The sequence below is a fragment of the Pan troglodytes genome, chromosome 7 (assembly GCF_028858775.2).
Source record: "Pan troglodytes isolate AG18354 chromosome 7, NHGRI_mPanTro3-v2.0_pri, whole genome shotgun sequence".
In the NCBI taxonomy this organism is placed as follows: domain Eukaryota; kingdom Metazoa; phylum Chordata; class Mammalia; order Primates; family Hominidae; genus Pan; species Pan troglodytes.
The window spans coordinates 47,462,546-47,490,331 of NC_072405.2; the positions used below are offsets into that span (position 1 = coordinate 47,462,546).

At 37.0% G+C, this 27,786-nt stretch overlaps 1 protein-coding gene across 3 annotated transcripts in view; it reads left to right on the forward strand.

Moving 5' to 3' along the window:
- Positions 1 to 27,786, forward strand: part of ADAM9 (ADAM metallopeptidase domain 9) — a 108,219-nt gene that overhangs the window by 66,859 nt on the left and 13,574 nt on the right. Inside the window, exons 15-20 of one of the 3 annotated variants that reach the window (XM_001135576.6) lie at positions 7,684 to 7,789; positions 13,603 to 13,786; positions 19,017 to 19,097; positions 19,344 to 19,449; positions 26,396 to 26,537; positions 27,607 to 27,694. In XM_001135576.6, the coding sequence (XP_001135576.1) occupies positions 7,684 to 7,789; positions 13,603 to 13,786; positions 19,017 to 19,097; positions 19,344 to 19,449; positions 26,396 to 26,537; positions 27,607 to 27,694 (707 nt within the window). The remainder of the gene's footprint in view (positions 1 to 7,683; positions 7,790 to 13,602; positions 13,787 to 19,016; positions 19,098 to 19,343; positions 19,450 to 26,395; positions 26,538 to 27,606; positions 27,695 to 27,786) is intronic. The other 2 variants (XR_010159496.1, XR_010159497.1) reach the window with 2 other exon arrangements.

Here is a 27,786-nt window from a genome sequence, read left to right on the forward strand (position 1 = left end):
GCACTCCTGTAGTCCCAGCTACTTGGGAGGCTGAGGCAGGAGAATCGCTTGAACTTGGGAGGTGGAGGTTGCAGTTAGCTGAGATTGTGCCACTGCACTCCAGCCTGGGCAACAGAGCAAGACTCTGTCTCAAAACAAACAAACAAGAAAAGAAAGAGTTTAGAGCTCAGTGTACCCAGCTTTATCAAAGTCTCCCCACATGTCCTCATTTCAACTTTGAAGATCCAGTTCCTTATTGATCAATAACCTCAATTTAACAGTAGATACCCTACAAGGCTAGGAGTTCAATTTGCTTTCAGCCAGTCACAGGATAAGATTCTAGGTTTGATTTTCAGCAGTCTCAGCTCTGCAACTACCGGCGATATGGCTGTCCTTTAGGGCACACACAGAAAATTTCAGGTCACTTATATGGTGCTTGAACTGGAATCCCTGCGCTTATCATCTTCTTTCCCTACTTTGTCCAGTAAAATAAGGAGCAACCAGGCAATCTCATACTGTTAGTATGAGAAAAATGTTTGAAGGCATCATATACATAGTTACCCAGATCCTTGCTTCTTGTAAATGTCTGATTAGGAGTCTCTAGTGTTGATATGTTTTTGGACTGCAATTACCATATCATGCCATGAACTATCAGTGCTATGTTAACTTTTGGAAATAGTCATAAGTGTCTTTAAAAATCTAATCAGATTAGATAGCCCATTCTAGAAACCTTGGAATCAATTCAGAAAACTCATTCTCAAAGTTCTGTTCCTCTGGAACCACTGTTGGTCCAAAATCTGAATTAGTTAGACTGCAGAGAAACAATATCAATTGGATATATACATATTATATATATGTTTATTCATTTATTATAAGGAATTGGCTCATGCGATTATGGTAAGCAACTGAAAATCCCAGATTTGTAGGATGATTTGGCAAGATGGAGACACAGGAGAGATGATGGTTTAGTTCCAGTCCAGATTTGAAGGCCTGAGAACCAGGATTGCCAATAGTGTAATCAGTATTTATCCTGAGATCTTTCACCATAATCTGAAGACGAATCATTGGCTCTCTCCCTTTTGAATCTCCTGTTTGCATTTCCCATATTACCCTCTTTCTTCGTTTATTTCCTCCTTTCATGGAGCTTTCCTTTCAGTAGTTTCCTTAGATAAGGTGAATTAGAGGTAAATTTTTTGAGATCCTGCAAGTGTGAAAATGGTTTTATTTGGACTAAATACTTGATTGATGGGTATGGAAATCATTTTCTGTCACAGTTTTGAAGGCATTGCTTTATTGTCTTCCAGTTTACAGAGTTGCCGTTGGAAAGTCTGAAGCCATTCTGATTTTTATACCTAGCTTTTCCCTCACCCCCTCTGAAAAAGCTTGGAGAATGACCTCTTCAAGGTGATATGCCTTGATGTGGGTTTGTTTTTATTCACCGTGCTATGTAATTGGTGGGTACATTCAATCTGGGAACTCATTTTTTTTAGTTCTGGAAATTTCTTCCCTTTCATTTTTTTGGTGTGATTTCTTTTCCTGGATCACATATTATTTGGATATTGGATTTACTAGATTTCCTTGGATTTTGGATTTCCTGGATTTTCTTATCTTTCCTGTCTTTTTATCTGTGTGTTTTTTTTTTTTTTTTGACCTACTTTCTGAGCAACTTCTTCAACTTTATCTTCTAACTCTTTTATTGTGGTTTTCATTTCAGGCACTATGATTTTAGTTTTCAGAAACTCTTTTATATTCTCTGAGTTTTTTTCCCACTTATTTTTAAGAAATAATCTATTCTTGGCCAGGCGCGGTGGCTCACACCTGTAATCCCAGCTCTTTGAGAGGCTGAGGTGGGCGGATCACAAGGTCAGGAGATTGAGACCATCCTGGCTAACGTGGTGAAACCCTGTCTCTACTAAAAATACCAAATAAAACAATTAGCCTGGTGTGGTGGCAGGCGCCTGTATTCCCAGCTACTCGGGAGGCTGAGGCAGGAGAATGGCGTGAACCCGGGAGGCGGAGCTTGCAGTGAGCCGAGATCGCACCATTGCACTCGAGTCTGGGCGACAGTGCGATGCTACATCTCAAAAAAAAAAAAAAAAAGGACATAATCTGTTCTTATTTCATGCACGAAACATCTCTCATGTTTGTCAGTATGTTAATGATAATTTTTTCTTTTTTTAATTATATTTTAAGTTCTAGGGTACATGTGCACAACGTGCAGGTTTGTCACATATGTATACATGTGCCATGTTGATATGCTGTAGCCATTAACTCGTCATTAACATTAGGTGTATCTCCTAATGCTATCCCTTCCCACTCCCCCCACCCCATGACAGGCCCCGGTGTGTGATGTTCCCTTTCCTGTGTCCAAGTGTTCTCATTCTTCAATTCCAACCTATGAGTGAGAACATGCGGTGTTTGGTTTTTTGTCCTTGCGATAGTTTGCTGAGAATGATGGTTTCCAGCTTCATCCATGTCCCTACGAAGGACATGAACTCATCCTTTTTTATGGCTGCATAGTATTCCATGGTGTCTATGTGCCATGTTTTCTTAATCCAGTCTATCATTGATGGACATTTGGGTTGGTTCCAAGTCATTGCTGTTGTGAATAGTGCTGCAATAAACATACATGTGCATATGTCTTTATAGCAGCATGATTTATAATCCTTTGGGTATATACCCAGTAATGGGATGGCTGGGTCAAATGGTATTTCTAGTTCTAGATCCTTGAGGAATCGCCACACTGTCTTCCACAATGGTTGAACTAGTTTACAGTCCAACCAACAGTGTAAAAGTGTTCCTATTTCTCCACATCCTCTCCAGCACCTGTTGTTTCCTGACTTTTTAATGATCGCCATTCTAAATGGCGTGAGATGGTATCTCATTGTGGTTTTGATTTGCGTTTGTCTGATGGCCAGTGATGATGAGCATTTTTTCATGTGTCTGTTGGCTTCATAAATGTCTTCTTTTGAGAAATGTCTGTTCATCTCCTTTGCCCACTTTTTGATGGGGTTGTTTGATTTTTGTTGTAAATTTGTTTGAGTTCTTTGTAGATTCTGGATATTAGCCCTTTGTTAGATGAGTAGATTGCAAAAATTTTCTCCCATTCTGTAGGTTGCCTGTTCAATCTGATGGTAGTTTCTTTTGCTGTGCAGAAGCTCTTTGGTTTAATTAGATCCTATTTGTCAATTTTGGCTTTTGTTGCCATTGCTTTTGGTGTTTTAGACATGAAGTCCTTGCCCATGCCTATGTCCTGAATGGTATTGCCTAGGTTTTCTTCTAGGGTTTGTATGGTTTTGGGTCTAACATTTCAGTCTTTAATCCATCTTGAATTAATTTTTGTATAAGGTGTAAGGAAGGGATCCAGTTTCAGTTTTCTACATATGGCTAGCCAGTTTTCCCAGCACCATTTATTAAATAGGGAATCCTTTCCCCATTTCTTGTTTTTGTCAGGTTTTTCAAAGATCAGATGGTTGTAGATATGCAGCGTTATTTCTGAGGGCTCTGTTCTGTTCCATTGGTCTATATCTCTGTTTTGGTACCAGTACCATGCTATTTTGGTTACTGTGGCCTTGTAGTATAGTTTGAAGTCAGGTAGTGTGATGCCTCCAGCTTTGTTCTTTTGGCTTAGGATTGACTTGGCAATGAGGGCTCTTTTTTGGTTCCATATGAACTGTAAAGTATTTTTTTCCAATTCTGTGAAGAAAGTCATTGGTAGCTTGATGGGGATGGCATTGAATCTATAAATTACCTTGGGCAGTATGGCCATTTTCACGATATTGATTATTCCTATCCATGAGCATGGAATGTTCTTCCATTTGTTTGTGTACTCTTTTATTTCATTGAGCAGTGGTTTGTAGTTCTCCTTGAAGAGGTCCTTCACATCCCTTGTAAATTGGATTCCTAGGTATTTTATTCTCTTTTTAGCAATTGTGAATGGGAGTTCACTTATGATTTGGCTCTCTGTTATTGGTGTATAAGAATGCTTGTGATTTTTGCACATTCATTTTGTATCCTGAGACTTTGCTGAAGTTGCTTATCAGCTTAAGGAGATTTTGGGCTGAGACGGTGGGGTTTTCTAGATGTACAATCATGTCATCTGCAAACAGGGACAATTTGACTTCCTCTTTTCCTAATTGAATACCCTTTATTTCTTTCTCCTGCCTGATTGCCCTGGACAGAACTTCCAACAGTATGTTGAATAGGAGTGGTGAGAGAGGGCATCCCTGTCTTGTGCCACTTTTCAGAGGGAGTGCTTCCAGTTTTTGCCCATTCAGTATGATATTGGCTGTGGGTTTGTCATAAATGGCTCTTATTATTTTGAGATATGTCCCATCAATACCTAATGTATTGAGAGTTTTTAGCATGAAGGGCTGTTGAATTTTGTCAAAGGCCTTTTCTGCATCTGTTGAGATAACCATGTGGTTTTTGTCTTTGGTTCTGTTTATATGCTGGATTATGTTTATTGATTTGCATATGTTGTTTAAAAAGTTTTCTTTCTTCTGTGTAACCTCTGTTTCATATTACCTTTTTTCTTTGTTTGAATTTCCGTCTTTCACATTAGCCATGTTCCTCAGCTCTCCCATAGTCCCTGGTCCAAGGGAGGGGAATAAGAAGCAGAGAGGTCACTCTAGGCTCATGGGGGAGGCTTGTTAACTGAAAGCTTTTCTATAGGATGATACAGCTGAACTTTTTAATTAGGGAAATGGAAAATCCACATCTTTAGGTTTTTTTCCTCTTGGGCTTGTTAAGATTCCCTTGTGAAGACCTTATCTATCTGCATCCTGTAGGGCCAAGTCCTAGCTGTCAGTCGGGCAGGGTGGCTCACACCTCTAATCCCAGCACTTTGGGAGGCCGAGGCAGGTGGATTGCCTGAGGTCAGGAGTTCGAGACCAGCCTGGCCAACATGGCGAAGCCCTGTCTCTACTAAAAATACAAAAATTAGCTTGGCATGATGGCGGGCACCTGTAATCCCAGCTACTCAGGAGGCTGAGGCAGGAGAATCGCTTGAACCCGGAAAGCAGAGGTTGCAGTGAGCCGAGATTACGCCATTGCACTCCAGCCTGAGTGACAAGAGTGAAACTTCTCCTCAAAAAAAAAAAAAGACCTGACTGTCAGCATTCTGGGAGGGAAACAGGAGGTGAGGGAAAATAAGGCTGGGACCTCAGTATGAGGTAGGTAAATGCTCAGTTCATCCCCTTGTTTTTAGAAGAGTTTCTGTGCCTGTTACTGTGCCTGGTATCTCTTGAGTCCTGGAACCTTGTGTTCTACTCTCTCCAGAAAATAAACCTCCAGTCTTTTGCCAGGGTAGAGAAGAGACAGTCACTTGGCTTCACAAAGATGGTAGGTGACTTGTGGGCCAAACTGCTTCTTAAGCAGATTTAAAATTTTTCCTCTTTATTTCTGCCACCTGCCCCTCCTTATTCTCTATAGCCAGAGGTACCTATTACTACCAGTTTCTTATCTCCGAGGAATTCTGCGGTGTAAAAAGGGTTGATCTCAGTTTTTTCTGTTGCCACCTTAAGATTCAGTTTTCTGAGATACATTGAGTTATTTATTACTTCACCAATTTCTTTTCGGCTTCTAAGTTTTGTGCAGTCTCCTTTCCCAGTTACATTGTCTATGGGTTTATGAATTAAAAAAAAAAAAACTACTTTTTGTGGGATTTTAGGAGGGAGGGAAAATACGTGCATGTATTCAGACTTCTTACCTGAAGTTTGTTGATGGCTTCTGATTTTAAAGATAAGTCAATTCTGGTGTTATAGGTCTAGTTTTCATTCCTTTGAACATTTGAACGTGTGGAGAATAAGGATTTAAAAGTCCTTCACTAGCTCATGCATTCTCAAATTCCTTATATTTTCAGTAAACACCAAATAAATATTTATCAAATAAGTGAAGAACTTGAGAGCTAACATAAGAGAAGGTATTGACGCTTACTATCAAATTTGGCCCTTAAAAAACCTTATGAGGAAGGCAGGGCCCAGAGAGCTAAATGGTTTGCCTGAGGTCACACAACAGAAAGCAGCAAAACCATGATCTCAGCCACCGTAAGCATGGTGAGCTGATGAAGACTTACTGCTAGAACTTATCAAAGACATTGTTAAAAGAAAATAACTTATATTGGTTTACTTCTTAAATGGAAATAGGACATATTGAAATATTGAATATACAAATAAGCAAAAGGTAGAAAATAAATATTTCCTCTACTGTCAATATTCTGGATAAGTAACTGTTGAAAATTTCATGAATATCTTTCACTTATTTTTTGTGCATATGAGTGTATAATATACAAAAATGGTATCATATTGACATACTGCTTTAAAACCTGCTGCCTTTCAGCCTGGGCTGCAGAGCAAGACCTCGTCTCACTAAAAAAAAAAAAAAAAAAAAAAAAAAAAAAAAAAAAAATTAGTCAAGTGTGGTGGTGCATGCCTACATTTCCATCTACTTAGGAGGCTAAGGCAGGAGGATCACTTTAGCCTGTGAGGTAAAGGCTGCAGTGAGCTATGACCTTGCCACTGCATTCTAGCCTGGGCAACAGAATGAGACTCTGTCTCAAAAAAAAAAAAAAAAAAAAAAAGCTAAAATGTAACTGCCCATTTTCAATACTAACAATAAATTGTGAATACTTTTCCATGTTAACCATTTTTCTACAACATTGTGTTAATGATATACTATAATTTATTTAAACAGTCAACAGTGTTAGCAGTAAACATCTGTATGGTTTAGTTGTGGCCTCCATTTATCCTTCTGGATAAATTTCCAGAAGCAGGATTCCTGTATTAAAGGCTTCTAAGACATTTCCACATAATCTCCAGAAATATATACCACTTTTTACCTTCATTTGCTATAAGTGACTGTTCATTCCTTCATATGTTTCCAACATCAAGTATTTCCATTTTTAAAACTTTGCCAATTGAATAGCCACAAAACATATTTTTATTATTTAAAAATATGCATTTTGCAACATAGGCAACATAGCAAGACCCCATCTCTACAAAAATAAAAACAAAAATTAGCCAAGCATGGTGGCGTGTACCTGTAGTTCTAGCTGTTTGGGAGGCTGAGGTGGGAGGATTGGTTGAGACCAAGAGTTCAAGGTTGCAGTAAGCTATGAACGTGCCACTGCACTCCAGCCTGGGTGACAGAGTGAGATCCTGTCTCTTAAAAAAAAAAAAAAAAGGGAAAGCAAGAATAGATTGTTACTTTGTCATCTGTCGTCAGTGTTTGTCAATGTATTTAATTAGTAGGGACATCTAAACCAAGCATCCATATATGATAAATGAAAAAAACAAAAGTATTAGCTGGCAGTGTTTTCTCCAACCCTTCCTAGCTGATCTAACCAGTGGTGCAGTTGATTTATATGTGAGAGCAATGAGAATGAATATGCTGCAAATGGTACTATACTGTGCATGGTTTTTAATTTACTTATAATTTATTATTTAATAGTGTTTCTTTTAGGGCTTGAGTTTGAATCCAGGCTAACTTTTAAGTACAACTTAAGATTTATTTTTACATTTTGTCATTACATATGAAATGTGCAACAAAAATGTATCATGTGTGAGGCAGGAAAGGTTTTCCACGGTGTTGAGGGGTATTGAGGCCGTTCATCCAGGTGTTTAGACTGTTGTAGGGAATACTTTTATTTCAAAAGCTAAATTGCCATAACTTTTTTTTTCTTTTTTTAAATGTTTAATGTTACAGAAGCCAAGGCTGCCCCCAAAGATTGTTTCATTGAAGTGAATTCTAAAGGTGACAGATTTGGCAATTGTGGTTTCTCTGGCAATGAATACAAGAAGTGTGCCACTGGGTAAGTGGAGGTGCGGTCATAATGGAATATGAAAGATTATAAGATCCGTCATCTCTAGTGTCTTTTTTTTTTTTTTTTTTAGACGGAGTCTTGCTCTGTTGCCAGGCTGGAGTGCAGTGGCGCGATCTCGGCTCGCTGCACCCTCCGCCTCCCAGGTTCAAGCAATTCCCCTGCCTCAGCCTCCTGAGTAGCTGGGACTACAGGCGTGTGCCACCACACCCAGCTAATTTTTTGTATTTTAGTAGAGACGGGGTTTCACCATGTTGGCCAGGATGGTCTTGATCTCCTGACCTCGTGATCCGCTTGCCTCAGCCTCCCAAAGTGCTGGGATTAGAGGCGTGAGCCACCGTGCCCGGCCGTCTCTAGTATCTTTTACAACTGCTCTCTGTGACCGCTGATTTTCTCCCCCTTAAATACCTAACTTTTCAAACATTTTACAATGCAAAGCTTCAGAGAGACTCTGGTGTTAGGAAAAGAACTGGTAACATAATTTGTCCCTTTAGACATCAACTACAATCTAGTGGTTTTTAGACTCTTATTTTGTTTATCCTTGATTTATAATAAGAACACCAACTAAACACCATTTTCATTTTCCTTTCCATAAAAGATTATGTTACTAAGTCCCTAGATAAACGTACCTGCAGAATAAACTCTGAACTTCATTATTTTCTTCTAGCTTTGTATAATTTCAAGATGATGAATTTAAAATATTTTATATTTCTACAATTAACATTTGCTTTTTGTAAAACATTAATAATGAAACATTACAAAGGAGGAAAAAGTCATCTATAATCTCAATCCATATATGTTCACTAATATCAGTGAAATTATTTTCTTCTTCACACTAACATTTTACATAGTTGGAATTATTCTGTAATATTATCATTGCTTCTACCCATTCTACCTCCTATGCTATCAGTTAAGCTAAGCAACTACAGTAAAACAGTGCTTGCTAAGAAGAAATAGCAACAAAGACCCCCATGTCACTCAATCTGACAGTCGTTTTTAGGTCTTCATACTACAGTACTTGACCTGTCAGTAGCATTCAATTATGCTGGCCATTTTCTCCTTCTTGAAGAAACCTCTTTTTTTTTGGTGATTGTGTAGGGTGTTCTTCTTCTCCCCTGACCCCATGTGATTTCGTTTACTTCCGTGGCTTCATTTGCCTCCTCTCTGAGAAGCTCCAGCCCTGCTGGCCTGCATGTGGCCTGCGGCCACAGGGCTCTGCACCTGCTGTTCCCTCTGTTCAGCATGCTGTCTTTCCCCCTCTCAGCCTGCTCAGTTCTTCGTCCTCCAGATCTCAGGTGAAGTGTGGTTTCCTTACGGAAGACTTCTTCCACTTCCTCAACAGGACCAGCTCTCCCTCTGACAGGTGTTCTTGATGCTGTTTGCTTCTTTTTGATAGAATTTGATATGTTTTCATTATTTTTTAGTTCATAGTATTTTCTAATTTACACTGATTTTTTTCCTTTGACTCGTGTTATTGAAAGCCTATTGCTTAATTCCCGAGTAGTTGGGAATATACTGGTTATCTATTTGGTTTTGATGTCTAGTTCAATTCCATTGAGAACACATTCTATATGATTTCACTTTTTTGGAATTTGAGATGTGCATTATTCAGTTACACTTGGAACATTCATCCATACAGACTAATATGTGGGCCAGCCTCTTAATACCAGACCAATATATGGTCTGTATGGGTAAATGTTCCATGTATAATTGAAAGAAAAAGTATATTCTGCAGTTGTTAGAGATGTTATTCTATAAATGTCAAGTTAATAGTCTTATTCAAATATTTCTTATCTATGGTGTACGTGTGTTATATCTGTTCCTTCAATTTCTGAGAGAGGTGTGTTGAAGTCTCCAGTTATGATTGTGGATTTGTCTATTTATCTTTTTAGGTATGTAAATTTTTGCTGTGTATGTTTTAAATTTGTTACTAGGTGCATACACATTTAGGATTGTTATGCCCTCCTGATGACTTGGAGGGCATTAGCAAATTTATCATTAGCAAATTCTTTTCATTTCTGGAATATTCTTTTGAAGTATTTGTCAGTTTCATTAATTATGTAGCTCTTTTGTTATCGCTGTTCCTCACTAAACTGTAAGGTTCAGTGACACATTTTATCTTGCATTTAGCATAATGCTTGGAGGAAACATAATAAATGACTATTAAACATTGAATGAATGAAGGTACAGATGATATGGATGAAGAATGAATGGGTGGAGAATTCATATAACCAATTGAATGAACTGATTTAAAATCTAGGGATAAGTGGATTAATGCAGACTTGGAAAGAATTTGCTGGACATATACCATATTCTTGTCTTTAGCCTTGTCTTGTTTCATATTTTTATGTATATCTTATTGAAAATAGCAACTATACTTATCAAACTTAAAAATTACTGAGTCATTTAGGAAGCATTTTATGTAATAGTAGTATACAAACAATATAGTCATTAAGAATATACATTTGAAGTTAGACTCTTTGGATTTGAATCCTTGTTCAATCACTTAACATCTCTGAGTCTTTGGACAAATTACTTCACATACATACCTCATTTTTCTGTTCTGTAAAATGGGGATAATAATGGCACCTGTTTCCAAGTGTTGTTTTGAACTGAATGAGTTAATGGGTGTTAGTACTAAGAGGAATATCTGGTTCATTGTCACATTCATCATCATCATCACTATTTTTGTTGTCATCCTCCTTGGAGAATGTGTAAAATCTGGAAAAGTCTTTTCTACCCATTGAAACTACCAAAAACATCTAGAAACATTTAAAGAAAGGATTCACATATGGTCCTACCATCCAGAGATACTTCCTTAAGTTTTTGTTGTATTTCTTTTTTATGTGTATATACATTTATAAACATAAGCCACATGTTTCCTTTCACTAAAAGGGTTATCTTTTAGTACATAGACAATGTCATTTTTTCAAGCATTATAAAAGAGAAATTCCAAATATACAGAGGAGTAGAAAGAATAGTGTGATGAACACCAATATATCCCAGACCAAGACATTATTAATGCCTTATCATTATTTGCTTCATCAAGATTTTGCTGAACCATTTTAAGTAAATTATAGACATGATACTTTACTCCTAAATTCCTCAGCATCCGTCTTCAACAAATAAGGCCATTCACATGCTCACATCACACCTAACAAAATGAATGATTTCCTAATATCATCTAGTATCTGATCAATATTAGTATTTCCATAAGTGTCCTCAAATTGTCTTTTATAGCCGGCATTTTCCAACATCAGGACTCAATCAAGGATCACACATTGCATTTAGTTGTTATGTCACTTAAGTCACTTTTAATCCAGAATACCTTTTAGACTGATTTTTTTTCTTTTCAGTGACATTGATTTATGGAAATGGCTGGGCCAGTGGGCTCATGTTCTGGATTTGTTTTAGTTTCCTTTTGGTGTTGCTTAACTTGTGTCTCTATCATCCGAATTTTATTTAAATCAGAAGTTAAGCCCAAAATCTTTTTTTTTTTTCTGAGTAGAGCCTCACTCTCTCACTCAGGCTGGAGTGCAGTGGCATGATCTCAGCTCACTGCAACCTCCACCTCCCAGATTCAAGTGATTCTTGTGCCTCAGCCTCTGGAGTAGCTAGGACTACAGGTGTGCACCATCATGCCTGGCTAAGTTTTGTATTTTTAGTAGAGATGGGGTTTCCCTATGTTGGCCAGGCTGGTCTCAAATTCCTGACCTCAAATGATCCACTTACCTAAGCCTCCCAAAGTGCTGGGATTACAGGCGTGAGCCACCGCGCCTGGCCCTAAGCCCAAAATCTTAATTGAATTCAGGTTAAATATTTTTGGCGAGAATGTTCATAAGCAATGCATTATATCAAGAAGTCACTTAGTGCTGGGTAGTCTTATTAATATTAGTGATACTAAGTGGCAATGACCAGATCTTGCTATTGTGGAGTTATGATTTTTAAAATTGCAGCTGTCAGGTAATATGTGGAGTGGTGAGTTTGTGCCATATGAATATCCAGTTCCTGACCAGTGTTTCACTTTATGGATGATCCTTGCCTGAAGCAATTATTTTACTGAGGGTTGTAACTGAATTTTGTTTCTGTTAGTATTATTCAACAGTGAATGAACATCTCAGTTTTGTTGGCTGTTTACATTTCTTATTTTATGAGCTGCCTGTTTACATCTTTGCTAATTTTTCTGTTGAAGTGATTTTCTTTGTCTTAATGATTTGTAACAGCTTTTTATATTCTAAGAGTATTTTCCTTTACTTTTTAATGTATCACCAAGCCTATGTATGAAATACTGAGTATATCATAGCAATGTGAATTTTGGTAGGCCCCAACAGATCTTAACTGAGGTCTACTTTATGCTACACTTTGTTTTTGAGGTTTTCATATCTAATTTCAGCTAATTATGTGAGATAGGCATCATTTATCTCATTTTTTTCAGCTGAAGAAACTGAAGCTCAGAAAATGTAAGCACTTCTCTCAGGTCAGCTAGCAAATAAATGGTGACATAAGAATAAATGTAAAGTTGGGACAAAATTATTAACTCTTAAATGCAGGATGAAGGGAAGATGAAGACTTAATAGCAGCACAGCAAAAATTAGGAGTTTTAGTGATATATTCAAGGACATCAATAATATAATGTAGTTATAAAAGCTATTGTAATCTTGAACTTAATAGAAGTACAGTATCTAGAATAAACAAGAGCTCCATTTTTTTCTTTGCTCACCAGGCTGTCACTGAAATTTCATGCTCCATTCTGAGCACTATGCTTCAAGAGGCAGTGAGGCAAACTGGAACATATTTAGGAGGGAGCGTCCTTGTTGCATGAAAAGTGATTGTAGGATAGTGACCTGGTGAAGTAAGTATTTAGGAGCTGCATAATAATTGTCCTAAAATAGCTGCTGTGTGAAAGAAGGAAAAGATATCTGTGTAGTCTCATGGGGAAGATCTGGGACCAATGAGGATAAATGCTTTACAGAGGTAGATTTTTACCTAATAAGCAGAAAGAAGAACGTGATGGGAGCTAGAATGGGCAGTTTCAGGAGGGTGTAAGTTAGAGATATTGGGAAAATATATCCTATGATGACTGGGCAGTGATATCATAGAGAAGATTCAGATATAGAGTAGGTGCTTGGATCAGATGACAATCAGTTAAACAAGAAATCTCAGTACAGCATCATAAGAGTTATTGTTGGAAATACCTAGAGTGTTATGAAAGGATATAGGAAGGGCATTTAATTCACACAGCCTTGGCAATAAGAATTATGGTCAGGGAAGCCTTCATAGAGTTCTGATATTTAATTAATGAATTAACGAGTTAATGAATTGATTCTTTAAATAAGTAACCAAGAGTTAGCCAGGAAAAGAGGGGTGGAATCCTTTCTTAGTTATTTTGCATTATAGAATCTAATTTCTTCTTTATCATAACTCTGTAAGAAGACATAATTGAATTTTGATATTGCTATATTATTTTCTGTATAATAGAATTTATAAAATTATACTTAGAAACAACTTTATTAGTTAGGCTATTGAGCTCTAGACAGACAGTGAAGAAGATTAAGTGTGGTAAAAGAAGAAGCATCAGCACCAGCTGGTACCCTAATTTGCATCTTAGCATCCACTTAACTCTTTTTTCGCCTTTTCTGCCGTATTTAAAGAGAGCTACTTTGACCTCTCTTGCTCTCATACACTTTCTCTGTTGAGATTCCCTCCATAGCAGCAAACTCTGTCCATATGCAAATATATAAATTTTTTCTTTTGTTATGTATACTGGATGCATTTTATGTTGCATTATTTCTCTCTCTTTATAGGAATGCTTTGTGTGGAAAGCTTCAGTGTGAGAATGTACAAGAGATACCTGTATTTGGAATTGTGCCTGCTATTATTCAAACGCCTAGTCGAGGCACCAAATGTTGGGGTGTGGATTTCCAGCTAGGATCAGATGTTCCAGATCCTGGGATGGTTAACGAAGGCACAAAATGTGGTGCTGGAAAGGTAATCAAAATATTTTTTATTTACAAAGTAAAATGAAAAAAATTAAAAAAATTATTATACATAGTAAGTGGTTGCTCTTTTCTGATTGTAAAAGTAATCTAAATTCATTATAGAAATTTTAGAAAATACAAAGCCACCAAAAGAAAATTAACTATAATTCTGTTATCCACATTTCCTTACTGGGGTCAGATAACCAGTGTTTTCCACTTTGCAATATACTGTGCATGGTTCCCTCCCCTACTGATATGCTACAATTTATTAGCCAGTTTGCTATTATTGGGACACTTTGGCGATGTCCTGAATTTCAGGGTGTGTGTCTGTGTACTAGAAATGTCATGGAGCTTGTCCTGCCCATGTTCCTGACCACCTGAGCTCTGCTGTTTGGATTAGATAGAAGGCCAGAGTCAGTCAGCCCATGACTTATTACTAGTGGTTTCATATGAGAAGATGCCCTGGGCCAAATTCCTTTTTTTGGAGAATATAAAATTAAGGAGGGTAATTAAGAGTGTGGGCAGAAACTGTAAGAATTCGTTGGGAGATGCTGTGAAGTAGGAGCTGGGGTAGAAGGGATGTGGCAGCCTTAAGCCATATACAAGAGATATGAGGGAGCAGGATTGTTGAGTAAGTTGAAGAAACCAACTCAGAGGAGAGAGAGAAGGAGAATATATGATTGACTGATTAGCCCATGAAAAAGACAGGTGGGTGGGCCTTCAAGTTACTTCACTTTCTCCCAAGTTTTCAGTTCCAATTCTGTTTCTCACTTCTCTTTACAAGAAGATCCATATATTTTTGGTCCTGTCCTTGCAACTAAATAAACTTGATTGTTGCAGCTGTTATAAACAATGATAAGAGATATATACATTTAAGTTTTTGATAGTGCAATTTCCCTTTCAATAAGGTGGTAATAATCTATATCCCAGCCTAGGCAGCAGAGGAAGACTCTGTCTCAAAAAAAAAAAAAAAAAATTGTGCTGAAAGGCTCATGACAAAAACTACTCCCTGACATGCTCTTATCTAATCTGCCAGTCTAGACGCCTAGAAGCAACTGTGGTTACTTCTGTTAATTACCTCCCTGTTTTAAATTAGGGCCGGGCACGGTGGCTCATGCCTGTAATCCCAGCACTTTGGGAGGCTGAGGTGGGCGGATCACTTGAAGTCAGGAGTTCGAGACTAGCCTGATCAACATGGTGAAACCTCATCTCTACAGAAAATACAAAAACTAGCCAGTGTGGTGGTGCATGCCTGTAGTCCTAACTACTCAGGAGGCTGAGACAGGAGAATCGCTTGAACCTGGGAGGCACAGGTTGCAGTGAGCCGAGATTATGCCACTGTACTCCAGCCTGGGCAACAAAGTGAGACTCCCATCTAAAAATAAAGTAAAATAAAATAAAATAAAATAGTATGCTATTTCTAGATTTATCTATTTTAGACATTATCCACTAGTTTTATTTTTGATAGATAAGAATTCAATTTTCTTATGCAAATCCCAGTTTCCCTGCTGTACCTTTTCAAAATAAGTGCTTAATATTTACATAATTAATATTGGGGTGTTATTGAATGAGTCCACAACATCTCACAGTTCACTGGGCATATTCCAGACGAGGTGAGAGAAAACAGGGGAGGCTAAACAATTGGAGATCAAAGGATCATTTTTATTAGGAAGAAAGCATGTAACATGACTTAAGTAGATAGCAAAAATGGGCTTCCTAATGCTGCCCTACACAATTAAACTTACCTGTCCAGCCTTACCTGCGAAGTTTAACTGCATGGTTGAAAGGGCAGACCAGAATGCACCCTTTCTGCCACCTCAGCTTACTACTAGCTGGCACCACAGGTGTAACCAGCATGCCTGGCTAATTTTTTTTAATTTTTCTGTAGAGACAGGATCTTGCTATGTTGCCTAGGCTGGTCTTCAGCTCCTGGGCTCAAGCGATTCTCCCTCCTCAGCCTCCCAAAGTGCTGAGATTACAGGTGTGAGCCACTGCACCTAGCTGGGCATCTTTCCATGTCTTTATTAGATCCATGTATTTTTTTCTGAGAAGTTCATATTGATATCTCTTTTTCTATTAGCTTGCCATTTTTTGAGCCTTCTCATATGAGAAGAATATTAACTGTCAGTCAGTTATATCTATGTAAATATGATCAACAATTTGACATAAGCCTATTTTAAAATATCATGAATTTTTTTTTTTTTTTTGGAGCCTCACTCTGTCACCCAGGCTGGAGTGCAGTGGTGCAATCTCAGTGCAACCTCCGCCTCCCAGGCTCAAGTGGTTTTTGTGCCTCAGCCTCCCCAGTAGCTGGGATTACAGGCATCTGCCACCACGTCTGGCTAATTTGTGTGTTTTTAGTAGAGACGGGGTTTCGCCATATTGGCCAGACTGGTCTCGAATTCCTAACCTCAAGTGATCTGCCTGCCTTGGCCTCCAAAAGTGTTGGGATTACAGGCGTGAGCCATGGCATCCGGCCTTAAAATATCATGAAATTATATCAGTCTTATCTGTTTTGTCTTGGTTTCATGTCATGTTTAGAAAAGCTTTTTGTATCTCAGTATAATATGAATATCTGGCTTTTATTGGCACAATTTATTAACATTTCATCCTATTTCTCTGATCTTATTGCTGCTGCTAAATATTTTCTTGATATTTTCTACTTTATCTTCCTCTTGCAGTATTACACAAATTATTTATTTGTGTGTGGGGTGTGTGTGTGTGTGCACATACACTTTGGTAGTTGTATGTCTTTCTATTCTGCTTGTTTACTTAATAACAAAAAAATGAATATATTTTTCTCAAAGTTGTCGTGATTAAAAATAGTATCTACTGATTGTTTCAGTGTAAGCTATACCACTATTACTTCCAAACCCCCATGTCCCAGTTTTTACTTGGTAGGAAAAATATTGGCTTTAGATTCCAGGTTATTATTAACATATATCAATGTATTTTTAAGACCTTTTGTCTTTCTGGATTTTATTGCTAACTGCATAGTTTTCTAGCTATGACAATAATATTTATGTACAAGAAAGGATAGCAAGTGGTTGGTGTGTGTACCTGGACTGATACACCTTGACCCAAACTGACACGCCGTTGAAACCATATACCACACGTTCTGTACAGCTGTAACTTTGTAACTGTTGGTTTAATCTATGAGTCTAACACCCGAGTTTTCACACGGCAGATAGGATCCTGTCCCTTCTGGTATGTACCAAAGCCTAGACTGGACAGTTTGAGCAGACTGACTACTTGGTACTTCTTCAGATCTGTATTCTTTATATATTTATTCAACATTTATTTCCAGGACAAGCTAAATGTGGGGTAGGGGGAAAAGTGGAAAAGAAGAACTCCTCACCTTCATTTTTATTGTCCCAGGTAGTTCAATTTTGCTCCCCACTTGCATCCTGAAATCAGTAAACCAGAAGTCCTATAGTCAACTTTGCTCTACTTGATGCGTGGTGGTTGTTGGTGGTGGCCATGGGTGGTAGGGGTAGTGGTAGTAGTATGTGAGAGGGTGGTCTTACCTTCCCACTGTGAGAGTTTTTTTTTTTTTTTTTTTTTTTTTGAGGCAGGGTCTCGCTCTTTGACCCAGGCTGGAGTGCAGTGGAGTGCAGATCTTGGCTCACTGCAGCCTCTGCCTCCTGGGTTCAAACGATTCTGCTGCCTCCCAAGTAGCTGGAATTACAAGCTTGCACCACCATGCCCGGCTAATTTTTGTGATTTTAGTGGAGATGGGGGTTTCACCATGTTGGCCAGGCTGGTCTTGAACTCCTGGCCTCAAGTGATTCACCCACCTCGGCCTCCCAAAGTGCTGGGATTACAGGCGTGAGCCACTGCACCCGGTCCCCACTGTGAGAGTTTTTGGGTGTATTCCTTTCAGTTTGATTTTTCCCATTCCACAAGGTAAACACTGCCAATCAGAACACCCTTTCTCTGGAGGACTTGGAATTTTCCTGCCCCTTAAAGTAAATCTGCCAGTTATTAACACATTTCATCTTATTTAACACTTCAGGTGTCCGCTATGAATCAATTATTGACAGGAAAATCTTCTTTTAACTGGTAGGGAAACTCTTGGTAAATATCTCCTCTAAAGACTTACGGATGTAAGAAAAAAGTATTTTGAAATCTTTATTCAGGAGTAGTGCATGGCTAGAGGACACATGAGGAGTGACTTACTGTAGAATCTTCTGTAATTTTGGAATTTTAAATCATATATGTCCTATTTAAAAATTAATGGAAAGTTGGAGGAAACAGTGTTTGGAGATCTTTTGACTTTAAAACTACAATTCTGTTTAAACCTGTGTATTTTTTAGAGTGGTAAGGCTATCGATATTTCGTTGTAGGTTTGTTCTCTAATTGTTCTTTATTTCATTTGAGCATTTAAATATTCTGATCTTGTACACAAGATCAGTTGGTTAGTTACCTAATAAAATTTTAAAATAGCACTCAACAGTCTTTTAAAACGTTGGTCTTCTTTTTTTCCTCTAACATCACAACAGAGCAGTTTTCACAAAGATGTCAACTAAAAAATTTCTAAAATGTGTTGAGCTGATTTCTTTAGATCTTAGGTTTAATATTTTTTTCTGAGGTAATGGTTTTTATCTCTCAGTAGCTAGGATTCATTTCTGTTTCATATCTCATCATATGAACTAGAATTTCTTGAACCATGTAAGATTATAACTTATTTTCAACAGTGCTTTTAATAGAAATATCTAATCATGGTACTAGAAAACAGATTTTATCTTGTCAACAAAGTACCCTTTTATTTTTGAAAGAATTTTAAAAATTAAAATGAGTTTTAAATATTATCCTTTTGATATCTGTCATAGTAACAACACTTTATGAGAGGTGTAATAGAAATTAGACCTTCTATCCTTGAAACTTTCTTGTAGTCCTGGGGTTAACTCTATCTAGTTACTTTTGATTTGAAAAAGTCTATTTGTGAATATTTTATTTAGGGTCTTCACATCAATATTCACATGGAAGGATAGATAATAGTTTTATCTTTGTTTTTGGTCTTTATGTCATCTTTGTGTTTTTTGATAATTAATTTTGTATCAATTAATTAATGCCACTTATTTTTCTGCATTTTTAAAAATATAATATGGGAATTAATGGTTCCTTGAAAGTTTGAAAGAATTCTGCAATGAAATAATCTGTACCCAGGTCTTTTTTCTGGGTACTTTTTAATGACTGTGCTCAATCTTTCTTTACTTAGTTCATTTTTTTTTTTTCAGATCTGTAGAAACTTCCAGTGTGTAGATGCTTCTGTTCTGAATTATGACTGTGATGTTCAGAAAAAGTGTCATGGACATGGGGTAGGTAATGTTTTCTTTTGGCTTGTTCCTGAAAGTAGTGCTAAATAATGAGAAATCTCAGGACTAGATGAGAGTTCCCAGGATTTTCAGATGTTGGGGAATTTAGATTCCTGATAAAATTTTCATTCTTAAACAGTGTCAGTAAGCTTGTATGAATTTAGTCCTTTCTCTTGGTTTCCATTCTTGAGCTGATGATATAGAGCAACATTCACAATTAACAAAAGTGGTATTTTGATTGTTTTGAAGGTATGTAATAGCAATAAGAATTGTCACTGTGAAAATGGCTGGGCTCCCCCAAATTGTGAGACTAAAGGATACGGAGGAAGTGTGGACAGTGGACCTACATACAATGGCAAGTAATATAGAAGAAAATTAGTGTGATCTCCCAGTGGCCCAAGGCATAAATTGGGCATCCTCGTACCTCTCCCTCACTTCCCACATCAGTTATACATTTAATTATGTTGATTCAGCCTCCTAAATTCCTTGTGACTGTTTCCATTTTTCTCATCCCCATTTATTACTTTCAATTTCTTGCCTGGACATACATCATAGCCTCTTATGTAGGCTCCCTATTTTTCATCTTGCTTCCTATAATCCATGTTTCACTCTACATTACAGTTTCAGTGTTTTCCTTCAAGAATTCAGTTTTGATTTTGTCAGTGTCTTGCTTTAATTCAGTGCATCTGCATTGCTATTAGAATGAAGTCCACAACTCCTTAACATGGGTTAAATGCCCTGCATGACTTGCCCCTAGCTTGCCTTTCAAGCCTCATTTCACTGTGTTGAAGACATATTGTAACTTCTTTGATTTCCTGTACTAGGCTACTATCTTTTACCTGTGGGCTTTCATACCGTATTATTTTCACATTGTTGGCCCTTGGCTAATTGCTATTTAGGTTTCAGATTATACCTCATTTTCTAAAGAAAGTTTCCCCTGGCTGCTTAAATCTAAATTATCATTTCCTTCTATTGCTTTTCTAGTACTGTTAGCACTATCTGTTAGCACTAATTGCTATACTAATTACTGATTTGCCTTTTAAAATTCCCTGATAGACCATGAGCTCCCAGTTTATCGGTATCTTTCTAGTGACATCATATGCTTTTTTTCTCTTGGGTAACTACCAGCTAGAATGACTAGTCGTATAGTAGGTGTATGTTAAGCTTTTAAAGAAACTGCCAAACTGTTTCCCAACGTGGCTATACCAGTTTACATCCTTACTAGCTGTATATGAGAGAATTCCCCCAATTTCCCCACATCCTCTCTAACAGTTGCTATTGTCAGTCTTTTTAATTTTTAGCCATTCCGGTAGGTATGTAGTGGTATTTCAATGTGGTTTTAATTTGCATTTCTCTAATTACTAATGATGTTGAGCATCTTTTCTTGTACTTATTTGCCATCTACATATCTTCTTTGGTTATGTGTCTGTTTAAATCTTTTTTCCAGTTTTTAATGGATTGTCTTAATGAGTTTTGAAAGTTCTTTGCATGTCACTGATTCAAGTATTCAAGTTCTTTATGAAATATGTGCCTTGTATATATTTTCTCTTAGTCTGCTTACTTTGGGTTTCATTTGTTCTTTTTCTAGTTTCTTAAGGTGGAGGATGAGGTCATCTTTTTTTTTTTTCTGATACAGACATTTTATTGCTATCAGTTTTCCTCTAATTCAGAAATTTTGACATGTTATACCTTCATGTTCATTCAGTTCTGAATACCTTCTAATATGCTTTTTTTTTCTTTGACTTACAGGTTATTTAGATATGTGCTATTTCTTTTGAAATACCTGTGGATTTTTTAGTTATCTTAATGTTACTAATTTAAATTTTATTGTAGCAAGAGAACATATTGTGTATGACTTGAATCCTTTTTTTTTTAAACTTGTCTTGTAGCCCAGAATGTGGTTTATCTTAGTAAAAGTTCTGTGTGCACTTGAAAAGAATGCGTATTCTACTTTTCTTAGGTGGAATATTCTGTAAGTTATTAGTTCATGTCAGTTAATAGGTAGTCGGATCTTTCATATCCTTACTGATTTTCTGGTCTACTTACTCTGTCAGTTATTGAGAGGAATATTGAGTTCTTTGGCTATAACTGCCAATTTGCCTATTTCTCTTAATAGTTCTATCAATTTTTGCTTTATTTATTATGATGTTCTGTTATTAGGTACATAAACACTTAGAGTTATTCTATCCTCTTTGTAAATTGACTCTTTATCCTTATGAAATAGCCTTCTTTTTCCCTAGTAATATTCTCTGCCCTGCAATGAGATATTGTTAATATAGCTACTCCGGATTCCTATTAATTAGTCAGCATGGAAAATCTTTTCCCATCCTTTTACTTTTAATTTCTTTATATCATGCTATAGTAATTAGTACATATAGTTGGATCTTGCTTTTTATCTAATCTACCATTCTCTGTCTTTCAATTAAGTTGTTTTGATAATTTATATTTAACTTGACTATTGATGTGTTTATGTTTAAATTTACTGTCTTGATATTTTCCATCAGTCTCCGTTGTAGTGATATTGTAACACTTCAGTATATTTCCATTTCTCTCATTTTGTGCCATTGTTGTCACATGTTTTACTTCTACTAATGTTATAAATCCCACAATTCATTGTTATTCATTTTGCTTTGAACAGTTGATTATCTTTCAGAGACTTAATGGTAGAAAAAGTCTTTATATTTACCCATATAATTACCATTTCTGGTGTTTTTCATTTATGTAAATTTGCATTTCAATCTGATTTAATTTCTGCTTGAAGGATTTCCTTTTACATTTCTTATAATACCAGTGTGCTAGTGACAAATATTTTTAGCTTTTGTATGTCTGAAAAAGTCTTTAATTTGCCTCGCTGCTTGAATAATAATTTAACTGGGCAAGGATTTTGGGTGATAGTTTTCCTCCCTTTTTACTTCTAAGGATAATTCCTTGTCTTCTGACTTGCATTGTTTTTCCTGAAAAATCTGCTATCATCCTTTTCTTTGTATATAATGTCTTCCGTATATGTCTTTTTCTAATCTCTGGTCACTTGTAATGTTTTGCTCTTTATCTCTGGTTTTTATATTGTGCCTTGGTGTAGTTGGGATTTTTTGAGCTTTTTGGATCTGTGCTTTTATAGTTTTCTTCAAATTTGGAAAATTTTTGGCCATCGTTTCTTCGAATATTTTTTTCTGTCTTCCTCTTTCTCCTCATTCAGGTCCTCCAATTTTATGTATATTCGGCTGCTTGGTGTTATTTCACATGTCACTGATTGGCTGTTGATTTTTTATTTTTGTTTTTTTTTTCTTAAATTTTAATTTAACTTTACTTTTTTTGAGACAGAGTCTTGCTCTGTCACCCCAGGCTGGAGTGCAGTGGTATGATCTTGGCTCATGGCAATCTCTGCCTCCGGGGTTCAAGCAATTCTTATGCCTCAGCCTCCTGAGTAGCTGGGACTACAGGCATGTGCCACCACGCCTGGCTAACTTTTGTATTTTTAGTAGAGACAGGGTTTTACCCTGTTGGCCAGGCTGGTCTCAAAGTCCTGGCCTCAAATGATTCACCCACCTCAGCCTCCCAAAGTTCTGGGATTATAAGTGTGAGCCAGCACGCCTGGCTGGCTGTTGATTTTTAAAAATTACTCTTTATTCTCCATGTTTAATTTTGAGTAACTTCTGTTACTCTTCAAGTTTACATTTCTTGTGTGAAGTCTAATTTGCCATTAACTTGATCTAGTGTGTTTTTCATTTTAGACATTGTAGTTTTTATTTCTGGAAGTTCCATTTGTTTCTTTTATATATCTTTCATGACTCTACATAAGATGCTCAATCTTTACTTTTTTGAACAAATAGAATACAGTTGTAATAACTGCTAATGTCCTTGTCTACTAATTCTGTCATATGGGTAATTTCTCAGTTTTGATATTTTTCCCTCTTTTATTTTCTGTATTTTTGTAGGCCTTATACATTTTTATTAGATGCCAGAAGTTTTAAATCCTACTTTGTGGGTTATTGGATATTTTTGGATTTCTATTGATGAGGTTTGTACTAGTATGTTTGAGTTACGTCGACATAATTTGATCCTTCTGGGTCTTGCTTTTAAGGCAGGACCTGAATAGCATTTAGTCTAGGGCTGATTCTGCTTCATTACTGAGGCAAAACCACTTCTGTTTATCCTGCTTAGTACCACGTTAATTATGAGATTTCCCACTGAATTATAGGAGCAAGTACTCTTCCTAGTCCTGTGTGAGCTGTGGGGCTTATTTCCACCAATCTTTTCACATGGTTCTTTCTCCAGCTTCATGTGGTCTCCTTACATGCATATATCCATCAGCACCAATGCAGATCTTTCAGCTTTTTCTCTGTAGCTCTCTTCCCTTTGGTACTTTGCCTAGGAACTGTAGCTGCCTTGCCCTCTTCAGAATACCAGCTCCATCTCTTTAACTGAGGGAGACCACTGGGTTTTGCTTTGGTGCCCACACCCGAGTGTCTGTTAACTTTCTTTAGGCACTAACCTTGGACAATTCTAAGGCTCACATTTTTTTTTTCTGCCTCTCAGGGATCATTGCTCTTTGTTGCCTGATGTCCAGTGTCTTGAAAACTGTTGTTTCATATATTATGTCTGGTTTTCTGGTTATTTTAGATGGCAGAGTAAATCTGGTCCCTGTTATTCCACCTTGGCTATAACTGGAAGTCAGAACTATGGATTTTAATGGCTGTGTATCATTTCATCCAGTGGATGTGCTATAACTTCACTTAGCTGTTTTCTAATTATTTGACATTTAGATTGTTTCTAAGGTTTTGATAACTCACTGTTAACATTGTAGTGTACATGTTAATGTGTATGCATTTTTCCAATTGAAGAATCAATTGCCAGTAATGAGATTAGTTTGAAGAGAATAATCCTTTTTATGGTTCTTTTAGGAGTAAAAATTCCTAATAAATGATACATTTGTGTAATGCCACTAACAGTGCGAAGGTATCAGTTTCAAAATAATCTTGCCAGTGTTGAATGCTTTAATTTAAATTTTGTGTGATATAAAATGAAGCTTGCTTTAATTTTTTATACAGTTGACCGTTGAACAATGCAAAGGTTAGGGGCTCCAACTCCCTGCATAGTTGAAAACCCATGTGTAACTTTTGGCTTCCCCAAAACTTAACTACGAATAGTCTGCTGTTGACTGGAAGACTTACCAATAACATAAACAGTTGATTACCATAGATTTTGTCGGTTATATGTATTATATACTGTATTATTATAATCAAGCTAGAGAAAAGCAAATTTATTAAGAAAATCATAAGAGAAAATATATATACTATTCATTAAGTGGAAGTAGATTATCATAAAGACCTTCATCCTCATCATCTTCCTGTAGAGTAGGCTGAGGAGGAGGAGGAAGAGGAGAGGTTGGTCTCAGGGGTGGCAGAAACACAAGATAGCCTGCATATAAGTGGACCTGCACAGTTCAAACCCACATTGTTCCAGGGCCAACTGTATTTTGATTTTCAGTTGGGATAAATATTGTTTCATATAGTTTTATACAACTTTTTTTTTTTTTTTGAGATGGAGTCTCGCTCTGTTGCCCAGGCTGGAGTGCAGTGGCGCAATCTCGGCTCTGCCTCCCGGGTTCATGCCATTCTCCTGCCTCAGCCTCCCGAGTGGCTGGGACTACAGGCGCCTGCCACCACGCCCAGCTAATTTTTTTTTGTATTTTTAGTAGAGATGGGGCTTCACCATGTTAGCCAGGATGGTCTCCATCTCCTGACCTTGTGATCCGCCTGCCTCGGCCTCCCAAAGTGCTGGGATTACAGGCGTGAGCCACTGCGCCCGGCCAGTTTTATACAACTTTTTACAGAAATTTCTGGTTCTTTTACAAACTTAAAATTATGAATCAGTTTACCACTCCCGTTTATATCTACTATATTGTTTCTCAAAAGAACACAGAACAGATAAAATACTTAAATAATTTGTAAAAGTTCTAATGAAACTTAAAATCTAGAAGGCATAAAAATAAGATTGATAAATTCAACTATACAAAAATAATAAACTTTTCCGTGGAGAAAAGCATAGTGCCATAGGTTAAAATGGGGAAAATATTTCCAACTTGTATCATGGACAAAGCTAATCTCTCTAATATATAAAGAACTTTTAGAAATTAAGAAGAAAAAAGCAAGAATCCAATAGAAAAACAGTCAAAGGACTGAGCAGAAAAAAATAAATAATGTTTCCTTAAGAAAAAAGTGAGGCCAGGTGCGGTGGCTCACGCCTGTAATCCCAGCACTTAGGGAGGCCGAGGCGGGCAGATCATGAGGTCAGGAGTTGGAGACCATCGTGGCCAACATGGTGAAACCTGTCTCTACTAATAATACAAAAAAATTAGCTGGGCGTGGTGGCGCATACCTGTAATCCCAGCTACTCGGGAGGTGGAGGCAGCAGAATCGCTTGAACCCAGGAGGCAGAGGTTGCAGTGAGTGGAGATCGTGCCATTGCACTAGCCTGGGCAACAGGGTGAGACTCCATCTCGGGAAAAGAAAAGAAAAAAAAATTATCAACTCATAGTATAAAAAAATGTAAATTGAAATTCTATAAGAGAAAATTTTTCACCTGCCTGGTTGGCAAAAATCCGGAAGTTTGGCTCTGTGGGTGAGGCTATGGGGAATTCTTATATATTGCTTGTAATATTCTTATAAATTGTAACCATTACTATTGAAAGACAATTTGACAATACCTAAAAGAAATGATGAATGCACTTATTTATTGATACAGCATTTCTGCTTTAGGGAAATTATTCTGTAGTTATTATACCTGCACTAATATGATACAACATATGTGCAGGGTTATTCATTATAGCAGTTTTTTTGGTAGTAGCAAAGGATTGGAAAAATATAAGTGTTTATCAGTAGGGTACAAGTTAAATAAACTCTAGAACATCTTCACAATGGAGTTTCATATAGCTGTATGGAAAACGAGGAGGTCCACTATGTACAGATAAGTGGAAAAAAACTGATGCACCAAATGGTATATAAATAGTATGCTACCTTTTGTGTAAGAAAGTGTTGACAGTAGAAATGTATTTTGTTCTTGATTGTTTGCTCGAAGAAGTACTGTAAGGTTACAGAAGAAACTAATAAAAGTGGTTATTTTTGTGAAGGCAGAAGTAAAGCGGACAGGAATGAACTTTGTGGAAGACTTCTCAATGTATTCAATTAATATCAGTTTGATTTTTGAGTAATGTGAAAATTAATGTAAAGTGTTTATAATCATCTAGTATTTTCTGCGTAGTATGAGTTTGGTGACTGTTGATGTAAAATTCTTCTCTCTAGAAATGAATACTGCATTGAGGGACGGACTTCTGGTGTTCTTCTTCCTAATTGTTCCCCTTATTGTCTGTGCTATTTTTATCTTCATCAAGAGAGATCAACTGTGGAGAAGCTACTTCAGAAAGAAGAGATCACAAACATATGAGTACTTAGATTTTTTTCTTTTAATTCCTATATTAAATATATACATACATTTTCTGAGACAGAATCTCGACTTCCCTGGGCTCAGGTGATTCCCCCTGCCTCAGCCTTCCAAGTAGTTGGGATTACAGGCATGCCACCACACCCAGTTAATTTTTGTATTTTTTTGTAGAGATGGGGTTTCGCCATGTTGCCCGGGCTGGTCTTGAACTTTTTGAAGCCATCCATCTGCCTCAGCCTGCCAAAGTGCAGGGATTACTGGAGTGAGCCTCCACGCTCAGCCTATATTAAATAATTTATAAAGTATTAATGCTGATAGTCATATCACCAGAGATTGGTAATCCTCTAAAATAGGGTTCTAAGTTATTTCTCTGACCTTTGACATGATTAGCATGGGTTGAAAGGTGGTGGTGACCAAGCCACCTCTTTTAATGGGGAGGAGAAAGGCTTATGTTGGTCAGCCTTTAGGCTGCTGAAAGTGACCCTCAGGGTTCATTTTGCTTAACACCAATTTCTGATAGAGGACTAAGTAGATACTTCGTATCATACTTCCAACTGACCAGTCTATGCAAATAACTCCCCCATCTGCATTTTTGAAGTTTGAGTTCCATAACTACAGCTATCTTTCATACATCTCCACTGCACTGATTTGCTGTCCCTTCAGCATGTCTAAAACTTACCTATTACTTTTCCAGCCAATCCATTCACTACCCTTGGATTTCCTAATTTTTAAAATGACTACTTGGTAACCTGAGAATATGCTTTTACTCTTCTCTGATTTTAGGAAGACTTGAGAAAAGTTAGGGAACATTGGCCTAATTGACCAAATTTCACAATTTCTTAAAATTTCAGTTTAATTATAAAATGTGGTTAGTAATGCTTTCTAATACCATAAGGATTAAAAATACGTGAAAGCTGTTAAAATGCCATAAAAATTTAAACCGTATCATGATTATCATCCCCACCACTACCAACATCATTATTCTGTATTTGGGAAAATGCAAAATGTGTGTAATATTTCATGTAGAAATGTTTTTATCTTAATTTAGATCAAAAGTAATTGTATCTTTCAGGTCAGATGGCAAAAATCAAGCAAACCCTTCTAGACAGCCGGGGAGTGTTCCTCGACATGTTTCTCCAGTGACACCTCCCAGAGAAGTTGTAAGTATAAAATGAAAAATTATTTTTCTTTACTGTATTAAAGGATCAAATGCTTAAGGATTAAAAACACAGTTATATAGCTATAGCTAGAA